At 38.7% G+C, this 12,858-nt stretch overlaps 1 protein-coding gene across 1 annotated transcript in view; it reads right to left on the reverse strand.

Moving 5' to 3' along the window:
• The window catches only part of LOC140493745 (doublecortin domain-containing protein 1-like), a 621,788-nt gene that overhangs the window by 476,420 nt on the left and 132,510 nt on the right, over nt 1–12,858 (reverse strand). The window contains exon 8 of the mRNA XM_072592573.1: nt 2,637–2,803. Within this exon, the coding sequence (XP_072448674.1) occupies nt 2,637–2,803 (167 nt within the window). The remainder of the gene's footprint in view (nt 1–2,636; nt 2,804–12,858) is intronic.

The following is a 12,858-nucleotide window of genomic DNA, read 5'->3' on the forward strand; positions in this document are numbered from 1 at the left end:
TGTGTTTATACGTAAATCAAATATTATCGTTCACAAAGCTATATGTTAAATGAGATTAAGTCAATTAAAATAACATTGAAATATCTGGAATGATTTCATTTTATGGATACAATTTACTGAGATAAACTAGAAAGAACAACATCCTGACATAACCATAAACATTCTCCACTTTGATGTTCACATTCACTTTTCATCTGCCACATTTTAAAACCTGTAGTTTATTTTCATTTTAAACATGTATATGAGCCTAGTGTTTAAAATGTACTGCAATGTTGCAGATAATTTAAACTGCTCTATGTCACATTAATGTCCTATTACAGTATATGTCAATTCTGTCACATTTTATGTCAAGTGCTATCAAGTTCATTGCAAGACTAAAATGAAAATCATTTTAGGAAAAAAACACAAAGGTATGAATTCAGTGCAATTCACCTCACTATTTTCAGAAGATCAGTATAGCTACAAAAAGGATTAGAGCCTTTCCAATTTTGGTAACAAGGAAAGCTTTGGCTACCTTAGGCACAAAATTTTATGCTTATCTTTTACACCACTGCTCTCATACATGATTGGCACATTCCAATAAAAGACAAGTTATAATCCAGGCACTCATTCTTAATGGGGTTGACAACTTTGTAGAATTTTGCTAGTATTTCTCTTTACTCATCACTGCCTCCGAAAGCACACAGAGGACACAGAATGCATTAAGAAGACATTGTTTAATTAATATCTTAATGTAGTAAAATAAAAATCAATTTAAGGAAAAATGTTGTGTATAATGTGCCACCTTAATTCTAATCTTCACCATGTCTGAGCAGTCAGAATTGAATAAGGAAGCCTGTAGTACAAATGAATGAATATTGCAAAAGAGGAAAAGGAAACCTCAAATGGAACATTGACAATCATTGAGCATTGATGCAGCGCCTTAGTTACCAGAAGTTCAAACTTGTTGAATGACAAGATCAAGAAAATTACAGACAATCATGAAGATAAAGATTATTAAAAGACATGTAGTATTATTCAGATTCAGCAAATTATATTTTGCTTCCTGAAACTTTGTCTGAAATACTTAAGAAACTAATAAATGTACACTTCTAATTGACATTTTTTAAACAATGTAACATTTCACCAAAGTTTTTGATGACATATTAAGCCTTCCAAGCTGTTGAATGGACTATGAATGTACAGAACCTGTTGAATTATACTCCTGCAGAGAAACTGGCATATTACAGTGTTCAAGGACTCTTTCCCACTAACACTATTGAGTGCCATGAATATTTAATAATCAGTAACATTTGTAGATGGTAATAGAATATTTTTATAAATTCAAATCATATGATTTCATATGAATTCAAAGAGCAAAAATATATATTTCAATTCATCAGAATTTTTGTTTGATTGATTTTTAAAAAGTGTAAGCAAAAACAAAATGCTAAATTAAGGACAGAAAAAGAAGGAATGGACTTTAAATTGAAAGGTGGTTCTGTCTTCTCTTTTTTTGAGCTGTTTAGCTGTGCAGAGGCAGTGAATGACAGCTACCCAGCTTGAAGCCTACAGAAAACACTGCCTCCCTCTTTCAGTCGCTATGGTGTGGCTTTTTCACACGTTCCTTCCCCAGCAGTGTTTGTCCCCAAACAGAGGGATAGAGCACAATAGCATTCCAGCTGCAGCATCCCTGCCACCAAAACAACCATGTAATGGGAATGCTAATTAGATGCTACTGCCCAGAGTGGCTGAAAGTGTTAAGTTTTCTGAACTTCACTTTATAAGTAATAAAGAAGTGTGTGTGTGTGTGTCTCGGGGAGGGGGATAGTGGGGACTTGAAGGTGGAAGGGCCAAGGTTTGTGGCAGTGTTGGGAAATGGATTGTATATGCTTAAGTCTCAATTTTTGATTTAAAAGTTATTAAGAGGACAAATAGTGTATTTGACTTCATCAACAATTTAACTAAGCCTGACTCGTGGTGAAATCATAGAAACTTGTTTTTATTATCAGTTTGCATCCACATCTACAAAATCTCCACACAATTAACTACAAAATAGATTTTATGCACATCTAAATGCTGAACTAGCATTAAAAATTTTTAAGTAGTCTCATTGATCATCAGAATATCTTCGTCATACTATTTCACTGTAATCCAACCAATAACTATTCTATTTATTCTGGTTTACTTAGAGTTCTTTTAAAAGCGTTTTTTTCTTATTCTATTGTTGAAAGTATGAGTTAATTCTCTGATAAAAGCACAGAATGACGCATTATAATGTATCACTTGAAAGACTTAGACTTCTACTGTAGCTTAAAAGAAACTCTATGGCCATGAAGAAAAGGGGAAGGGTGGTCTGTCATTTTTCGAGAATGAAATATTTGCATTCACAGCATTCCCGAGTGTGTGAATTGCTGTAACATTTCACAGTGTGTCGCAGAAAGATTAGGCACATGACATCTTACACTGAAAGACAGATACAATTAGCATCATTATTGTTGGCTCAGAGATCACAGTGAAAGTATTCTGGCCTCCACTGGGTACTGGAACACATGTAATACATGTCACATTTATTTAATGGCATAAGTGCCAATCACTGTCTGTAACTATAACAAATACAACTGAAAAGTAGCCTCTTTAAAAGTGTTATATCTCACCTGCTTACTGTAATTCCTTGCAGGCGTCAGCTTTTGGTTTACAGCCCATAGGATTCCCTGGATGTATGTCCTAGCTCCTGACGGGATGAACCCTTCCCCCTTAGAGACCCAGACAGGTCCACGGAGAGGTGTGTTGGAATTCTGCAGGCACTTGTCGAGCAATGGAACTGCAGGAAAACATCATTAAAAGAAAAGGATCTTATATCCATTCTGACCCACAGCTGCAGACACCAGTCTGAGCTATAAACTACACTGCTTTCAGAACCAGGCCCAATTCTCAGTATCTATTATTCATATATGACCTGAAGAAGCTCTGATAGGAGCAACTCCTTGATGACTAGTGGTCACCACCAAGTGTAAACGATATATATACATATGCACTCAGCCTCCAACTGTAGGAATTGTGAAGCTTACCAAGCACACCTGAATAGATCTGAAGTGTGCCTAACTAACTGCACAGTGTCATGGTGTGCACTGATTGCCTTATCTTCTCATTTATCACAGATGAGTTGAGGCAAGGCTTGCTGAAACATAACTTGCATTGTTCTGAAACTTGCATTAGCCCTTTTCTAAAGTGATTTTGAGCCCAGGGGAGCAGCTGTGTATAATAATTACGATTGTCATAGATGATATCGAGCAAAATGCCAGATATATCCCACTGACCTTTATGAAGCTTTATGCAACTGAACTGCAAGTGTACTGAATTGCGCTGTCGTTTCCATCCAGAAATTAGCCTCTGCAGCTAGTATCATTTACAGTCAATGTTTTTGTGAATATTTAAGCACTTATGATGAAGTTGCATTTAAGTATTAAAAAAGGATAATTAACTTGCAAATTACCAATATTATAACATTCATATTCATAGCACAGATTAATGTGAGATTATTTAATTAAAATCGATTGCATTTACAACTTCAGAATTACAAAGTACATAAATAGATCTTATAAGTCCACTTTAATTCCCATGATATTTTGATAAAATTACACTAATTTGAGTATCAGCAATACTAAATAAATTGTTTTTTTAAATCCGTGTGCTTTCAAAACCAAATTTCTCTTGATATAAAAAGCGTAAAAGCAGAAAATGCTGGAAATATTGACCACATCAGGCAGCATTGGTGAAAAAAACATTTCAGGTTGTGGACATTAGAAGATCATTGACCTGAAATTTTAACTCTTCTCTCTCCATAGATGCTGCCTGACCTGCTGAATATTTCCAACATTTGCTGTTTCCATGCTTTCAAACTCATTTTCAGGAACTGATTTGCAGCAGCCCTCATTTACCAACATGGAGCTTTCAAAAAGCTGTCTAAACACCAAGTATGTCATCCCAATCACTCTTTCTCAGGCAAAATTAAGGCAACAGCTGCTGTGACTTTTTGTTTATACGCTCGCCGTCACATTTATTGTCCCTCAGGTGCTGACGAGAGTAGTCAGTTTTCTTAAATATTGATGCCTATCTGAATTTGGAATTTTTTTCATTAACCACTGAATGGAATGACAAGTGCACGATTGCTGTACTTAAAGCAATCTTTCACAGCTGCTTTGCTTTTGCAGTGATCCTATTAAATTGACAGGCCCAGCCTGAAGGGAAGCAACATTACAGATCTGGAACATGATGTTGATTTTTCTTTATTGTTGCTTAGTGCATCTAATGGAACATGGTTTTATTCCTGAGAAAATAAAAAAAAATTACTTCGGGTAATATATTTGTACAATCATAAAGAAAAATAAAAAAAAGCCTCTTTTCACAGCCGCTGTTCTGCACCTGGGTTCTTTAGCTTTGTCTGCCTGATGGAGGTTTGCAGTCTGCCAATAAATGGGCAGTAGGCACGCAATCAAGTAAGGCTTTGCTACTTATAAGAACGTAGTTTGATTTGTGCATTTTTTCCCATCTTAAATTGTTGAAGCGGTTATGCATTAAATATGCTGGCAGATCTTCTGCTTGAGCAAGTGGAGCAAAATGTGTAAATCGTTCATGGCTTGCTGCTTCAGTTCAAGGATTGTCATTGATCATTTGTAACTATATCCACTCCTTGTTCCATGAAATCAAGTTTGGAGTAACGGGCTCATCAGATGTAGGGTTAAATTGAGAGTGAAGAGGCTATGTGTCTATAAAAGAAAGTTGCCATGTTCCAGGCCTGCTTCAAAACAGCATGGGAGCTAATGGTGATATTCAAAACCACTGCACTCATCATACGCTCGCTGCTTCTGAATGGGGCCTAGTCATAGGGAGTGCTTGGGCTTTTACAATATTTTTTATCTCCCTTACTTACTCTACCACCCAGCTTCCTCATCTCTTAACTACCATTGGGATATAGCATAACAATTTAGAGTATTAACTGACCTAAATTACAAGGTCATTGTACACATACAAGCATTCCAAAATGTAAGAAGAAAATGCAGATTAATCTGTTCCTGAACCTGACTGCTGTGCTGAAAGAGCTAATAATACATTGGTATTGCATGTTTCAATAGCTTTCTAAATGTGGAGATTTCTTACAACTTCAATACTAACCTGTCTGAAAATTTTGCAAACAAAATTATTGGTTTAAAACTAATTTCTCTGCTGACATATCAACAGTAGCTTATATAACCAAAGTAAAAGTGTATAGAATTTCTGAATGCTTGTTATGCTAAAGAAAGCAATTCTATGTACTTTCACTTTGAACAGGGTCAGTATATGGAATGCTACTTAAGAAAATGAGCAACAGCATTTTTGCATAAATTTTTTCTAGGGTTCAGACTGTGTTATGGAGGAATATATTCAGATCTATATGCATTTCTTGTTTTATTTACTTTCATTGTTAGTGAAGAAAATTATTTGAGCAATATCTTAAATAGTGAGTATGAACAGTTTCTGTCAGTATGTGGGGTAAAAATCAGTCTGGTTCCTTCTCCACAGCAGATGTGTATGTTTGACACATTCTTGAAGTAAGAGACTGGAGGTTTGATAGAAATTGATCCCTGGGTTGCTTCTGAATGATTGAGGCAAGCTGCGACTTTCTAGCACACACTCTCCCCCCACCCCACCCCCATGGCCTTCAGATGTCTCAGGACGAGAATTGAGGTGGAATATTTTTTATCTCAAAAATATACTTTACTCATAAAATTATCTGGATATCTATACAATTGATCATGCTATTCGTATGCACACATTGCATTGCTTTACATACAGAGATCGGAATTAATATTTTGTATATACAAGTCTGTACATTGACTATCCAGCTATTTTGCTGAGGCGTCGGCAGAGCCCACTTACTGAGTGGGCCCCCTGTTCTTCTTTGGCAGGCAGACCTTACACAGTGGTCTTTCCCCACCACGTCTTGGAGGCAGCTGCCTCAAGCTTCAACGCGTCCCTCAACACGTAGTCCTGAACCTTGGAATGTGTCAGTCTGCAACACTCAAGTCGTGATCAATTCCTTCAGCTGGAAGATCAACAGGTTTCGGGCAGACCAAACAGTGTCTTTCACCGAGCTGATGATCCATATTGAGGTGGAAATAGTGAAAGGTGGGTGGGTAATTACAAACCTGTGTCTTAAAATAAACATTGGAAAGAGGCAGAGACAAGAGGAGAGAAACCCATTTTCTGTTAGTGTGAAAGTCTACTGGATCTTCTGCCAGTCAGGCACCTCGTGGTGTCCAATTGGCTTTCGAACACTATTAGGACCACACGTGAGCGGGTGCCAGTTGCTGGCTGATTAGGGACTGCAGGCTCAGAACTTAACAGTGCCACGGAGGAGGTCAATACACCTAGACTCCCAGGATAGAGAAGCAACCACAGCAAAGATAAATATTATTTAGGGGGTGAAATTATATATCCTTCCAGGGTTATTTCATAGGAAGAGAGGTGTCAAGCCACAGGAATAAGACACAAAGGCAGAGAGGTGAATCTCAGTGGTCACACACCTTGCCCTATGTCCAGTTCCTCAATCACATATAGATTATTCTAGATGGGGAGGAGCCCCTTTCTCCTAATCCCCCTGCCCAACAGACAGCCTGCACACAGTAGCTAATCTGTTGGGCCAACTGCTTTTTCTCCTGTCTCCAGCTGAAGTAACTGTAGGCCAGGAATGTGTAGGCCCTTAAGAGGACAACTGGCAGCAGAGCAGCAAGTTGCCTCCAGTAGAATATCTTTACCTGATGTAACAGTGCCTTCATTATCTGCCATAACTTCCGACATGAGTAATGTGGTATTTAAGAATCTGGCAGAACATTTACTACAGCTCACTGTTATTTATACACTAACATTTACTGCAGCTCAGTGTGAGTGATATTCTCACATTTACTGCAGCTCATTGTTAGTTATACACTAACACACTGCAGCTCAGCGCGAGTTATACTCTAACATTTACTACAGCTCACTGTTAGTTATACACTAACAGTTACTGCAGCTCACTGTTAGTTATACATTAACATTAGCTGCAGCTCACTGTTGGTTATATATTAACATTTACTACAGCTCACTGTTAGTTATATACTAACACTAGGGGCAGAATCTTATAGGGTTCGCAGCAACGTGGGCTCTGGTGAGATTTCTGGCATTGGGAGCATCTTGCTCCATCTCTTACTCTTTTGACAAGTGGCATGGCAAGATTCTCACTCAGCAGTAGTGAGCTGCCAAATATGGGGGATTATTGCTTGTTAAATGTTTTTTTAACAGACCAACTCACCTTACTAATATGCAGCTACCTAACTTACTGAATGCACTGATCAATCTAGACATCGCAAAGGCACATGGAAATCAGAGCAGATACCTGGCAAATTCAGCTCACCACTTGTTCTAAAGGACTTCCATGTTGGATTCTGGATGCCAGCATCTCAGGGTATACTCCATGGTCACCAGCCACAGCCACGCCATGTCGATGAACATTGGCATCTGATCTGTGCCAGCCTCTAAGAACCTCATGGTACATCTCTATTCCAGTAGCAGTTAATTTCTGCACTTCAATATTGAATTTTGACCCATAACCACTACAATGTGGCAATGTTACAGAAGAACACTTTGTGTTCAGGGATACGCATTCAGCATATGGACTACACTGAGCTGTATCTCCATGTTATTCATTTGCTGTGTTATGCTCATTTACTTTGACCCAACCTGAATGATCACAGCATCCTTGCTATGCATTGCATTGCCTTGCGCTTTTGTGTTTTGCGCCGCCCCCCCTCTCCCCGCCGGTTAAAAATAGCAGCCTCATATTAGTTTTGCTTTATCCTGTTGATTAGCACAGACACAGAGGCAGGAAGCTTGATTGTCAGAAGGCTTCATTCAAGTCAAGTAGGATAGTCTCCAAGCAGGGAGACCTGGCCTGCTATGTTAACAGCAGGCTTCAACAGTCCAGAAGCTTGTACATGGTCAGTCAATCACTGAGGTGGTCAAAGGCAAAATGCTGTCTACACGGTGCGGACGACGTTGCAGATGGTGGCACAATGGTTAGCACTGCTGCCTCAAAGTGCCATAAACCTGGGTTCAATTCCCACCTCAGGCAACTGTCTGTGTGGAGTTTGCACATTCTCCTCATGTCTGCGTTGGTTTCCTCCGGGTGCTCCAGTTTCCTCCCATAGTCCAAAAATGTGCAGGTTAGGTGAATTTGCCAAGCTAAATTGTCCGTAGTGTTAGGTGACGGGGTAAATTTAGGGGAATGGGTCTGGGTGGGTTGCTCTTTGGAGGGTCAGTGTGGACTTGTTGGGTGTAAGGGCCTGTTTCCACACTGTAAATAATTTGTAACCAGTGAAGAGTCAAATGTTGGGCAGCCCCCACAGTCATTCTGCCCTATTGTTAGACATTTTTCTCCTGAACAAGAGAGATGCAAGTATTAGGGAAATGAAAGAGGGTGGTGTAGGTTTAGTGGGGGGAGGATTGTCCAGAATGAGTGACTGGTAGTTGAAAGAGGGTTACTGGTGTCAGGGGTGAGAGTGAATGAGAAAAGATGTTGCAGGCAAAAATGAGCATGGTGGAGCATGAGCCTTGCTGTCCGTTAGGCCCAGTAGCAGAGATGGAGAGAGTGTGCGTAACCAGAGGGAAGATGGTGGCAGTTACGCTGATGAAGTGGAGAACACCGACCTCCTTCTCATGGTGTTCCAGATGGCTGAGACTGTTTTAACCTGGATGGCATTCTTGGACTAGACTGGAATGGACTGGTGTTGTGACCTCCACTGCTAGTCTTGGAAGAAGTGAAAATCCTATGTCTGCACCACCCTGTTCAGCAGGATATCCAGGTATGGGTCTGCAAAGTGAGATATCAATCTTCCCTTGCTGGCATGTCTGAAAAGCTGTGCAGACTGACTGTGCTTGTCCAAGTACACAACAGCCTGCTAAAGATGATACAGGTGCAGGGGATGCCAATGACATCCTGGATATTGCTGAGCGGTGAGATGTTCTGGGTACAGTGCATGGTAAAATGGACCTTAAATCAGATGAGAAGGACTCCATGGTGCCAGGTTAAGTAGTAAATGAGGCAAGTTTGGTAAGATATTTTGAGAAAACATGCTAGGCATCCTGGCAGAAATCTCTGCAAAAAAACTCGATATAATTTGCAGTCAGCCAATATAATTAATGATTTAGCCTGAGGTTCACAGACACAGATGAGTCTGGGCTGGTGTTAATCTTTTTGGTTACAGAAAGAAGGTGGCTTTCATCAGCTTACCGTGGGTCAAGTAGCTCCAGTTAAGGTGGAGTTTGAGAGGTTTATACTCTTAGCTCACACGGTATCATGAACAATTCTACTAAAGGTGTACTGACATACTAATTAAGAGAAATAATACAACATCTCCCTTTTTTCTAAGTTAAAAAATGTCCCAGACAAATATATATGATTGTGCATCAGCAGGTGCTGTCAATTCAGTAATTATATAAACAGATAAAAAGAGTTTACAAAATTAGCAACTCAAACTTCATTAAAATATTTCAAATCCTTTAACAGTGGACTTGAAAAGTTGACTCTGCCTCTCTCTCTACAGATGCAGCCAGATCTACTGAGTTTTTCTAGCACTTTCTGTGAGAGTTTCAGATGTCCAGCATCTGAGTTCTTTTATATAAATGCAAACTTCTTGTATTGTTGCTTGAGACTTGATCGCCATTGATTTAGTGGCTTCTACCAAATATTCTGCTGGACTGTTTCAATTGGGATAAGGGTATGCTGATACAATATGGATAACTCTTCATTTAATACACATCTTTAAATGGTTTGCTATAAACTTCAGTATGTTTCTCAAACAATATATTTTTCAGTACACCATCTAACCTGAAAAACATCGTCATCATATCACCAATGGTTGCACTTGACATGTTGCTAAATTGTCAATCAATGGGAAATTTCAAGAAGTAATCAGTTATAAGGATGTAATCTTTCCTGTGCACTACACACTGTATAGGTCCTCTGCTACCTTCATCCTATAGAAGTGGATGAAAAATCACATGGATGTAGATGCACTGCTGGTGTTGATGTAATTTCATGTCTCATAGACCTTGAATATCCTGCTCCATTGCAGGTCAGTACATAGTTTTATGCTCTAGCCATGTATTGAATACTCATGCGTCCCGAATGTAACATGACCATGATTTGTTGGCATAGTGGTTTTGGTGTGAGGATTGTTGAAAATAATTTGTTATGAAATGCCAGCATTGGTCTCTGTATAATCAAAATGAATGAATGTTCTTTGGGACTTCCTTAATACTGCCAAGCCATTCCTGTTAAATGGTCTTTTTCAATTCTTGTAGTTGTTCATTTTCAACTGTTCACAGTGACTCTGGTTAAAGTATATCAGATTAAATTTGAGAATGCCTTCAAATTTAACTGATTCAATTCTGCCACTTGTAGTCTGTTCCACCACGATGGATCTGGTTTGAATCTCATGAAATGTGACTATGCCAAGGTCTGTGCATATGTGGCAATTCTGCAACTACTGGATCCTTCATATCGACTTGGTATAGATTTTGGGAATCCAAGATGAGCTGGTGTATTGACACTTCAGTATTGTCATGCTAATGCATAAAACAGACAGTTCCAAAGCAGAGACATATCAGACTTGAAGCATTAACTTTGTTTCCCTCTCCATAGATACTACCAGTTTCTCTGGCACTTTGCTTTTAAGTTTCCGGCATCTGCAGTACTTTGCCTTTACTTATGGAATTAGTAATCCATTATACATTAAGATGAGTAAGATGACTTTCTAAAGGACCTTCAGCTGGTTTTTAAGAACTTTTCAGATCTTTTTTGGATCTGTCTCCTTATCCACAGAAGAATCAGTTGTGTTAATTCTGTGAAGCCTTTCTTTGCCAATGAAAAGCATAATTTTCACAGCTTTCTTCCTAAGACCACCAATTGATCTATAAAATAAAACGGCAAATGTTGTTTGGAAATTTGTAATTCAGTGAAAGTTTCATTGGATGCCCTCATCCAGAATTAGATGCAAGCTTTTTTTAATGAAGATATTTGCTCTTTCTTTTAAGACAAAAGAGGCAGTACAGTATTTGTTCTTTTGCTGGTTTTGATTTTCTTCTTTTTTATTTTTCTCTCTTTTGCTTCCGTTTCACTTTATTTTTCACCTTGCTGCTCCTTAGTCAATTTAAAAATGTTGGATTAAGAAGTACAGGTAGTTCTTTTATAACACGATAGTTGTGTTCTTGTGCAACCCCGCATTGTAGAAAAATCAGCTTTAGAAACTGCTCTTAAAGTATTGGTGCTGTAATCGCCTTACAGCCAACACATACTTTAAAAGTTTGCACTTTAGAAACAGTGTCCCCAATTCGCCAATCACGTTATAGCAAATTCGCATTAACGAAATGCACATTATAGCAAAATGACCTGTACAACATTGTTGGTTTAAAATGCAGGATTGCAGTTACAGTTTTCTACTATTAGACATTAGTTCACACTAAATAAAGAATCATGGCACCACACAGGCTTCCCTTTACTTTCACGTCAAATTAGAGAAGCAAAATGGCAAAACTGGCCAAAGGACCAGAGGCAGGTAAGACTTGTTACGGTAGAAAACTGTTCTTTAATATTTTGTCAACTGTGTTTTCTTATATGTGCTGTGAGGAGCATTTAATTGCTACTTCTTAAAAAAAAAGTCAGAAATATCAGGCTATTAATTTGTTTTATTTCAAGGGGAGAGACACAGATAATCCAAGTATTCACTGTCTCAGCACAGATTTATAGCCCTCAGCTTTGCTTCTTTTTGCCCTTTTCTGTTAGAAATATCTTCTGTCTTGAAAAAGCTTAGCTTTTAATGAGAAAGAAATTAGTTCTTTCTTCTATATATAGAAATTGATAATGCTGAAAATCCAAATTCTTTGATATTGATCTTGAATAGATTTGCCACCAAGATCAAAGAATCTAAGAAGCAAGTTCATGATATCATCACAGTGTCTTCATAAGTGACCTGAGGATATTTTACTTCATGCCAGTTAAAGTGTGACAAGCTTAAGCAGGGTGGCACAGTGGCCCAGTGGTTAGCATTGCTGCCTCACAGCACCAGGATCTGGTCCAATTCCACCCAGAATGCATAACAGCGAAGTGCAATAAACATTTGTTCAGTTTCTTCAATATCATGTTAGCAATGTCTGGATTCCCATGTATGGGAGACAAAATAAGCATTGACCCAACATGTAAAGAAATCCTGACTGAAGGCAAAACACACATCATGGTACACAGCAGTTGTCATTTATAAAGAAGACTCCACAGTCTTGCAGACAGATGTTTGAAAACAGTTGAAGATAAGTGAGCAGCTTCATTTTCCAAAATCCAACATTCGAGGCCTCAGATACCCAACAACAAGAAGCTAAGATTTTGTTTTCCTCTTATGGGTTGGGGTTATAAGAAGAAAGAGATGCCTGAGGGGAGCATGGGAGGTCACCCCACCAACACACCTAGCTTTTTGCCATGGTTTCTGTCTTAGGGAACTAGCCATCATTCTTGGTCAGCAGAGAGGCAGTTGATTGAGAGGTAAGTTAAGGCCCTTAAGTGACCATTATTTGAACATTTACCTTACCTGCTAGCAAGTCAAGAAAGTTGCCTACAGGAATCCTCGCCCAGTACTTAATGAATGTTCCTTTCCATGGCCAACTTGCCCCCTTATTTCCCTTTCTGACATCTCTCACGCCATCTTGAAGGACAGGATTATTATGTCCAGTTTTTCTTATTTGTTCTATTATAACCTACAGGTTTTAAAAACCTTCACTAAATATCCTCTTTTAAAGTGAAAGTAGTTGCTG

The sequence above is a fragment of the Chiloscyllium punctatum genome, chromosome 22, assembly GCF_047496795.1.
Source record: "Chiloscyllium punctatum isolate Juve2018m chromosome 22, sChiPun1.3, whole genome shotgun sequence".
NCBI classification, from domain to species: domain Eukaryota; kingdom Metazoa; phylum Chordata; class Chondrichthyes; order Orectolobiformes; family Hemiscylliidae; genus Chiloscyllium; species Chiloscyllium punctatum.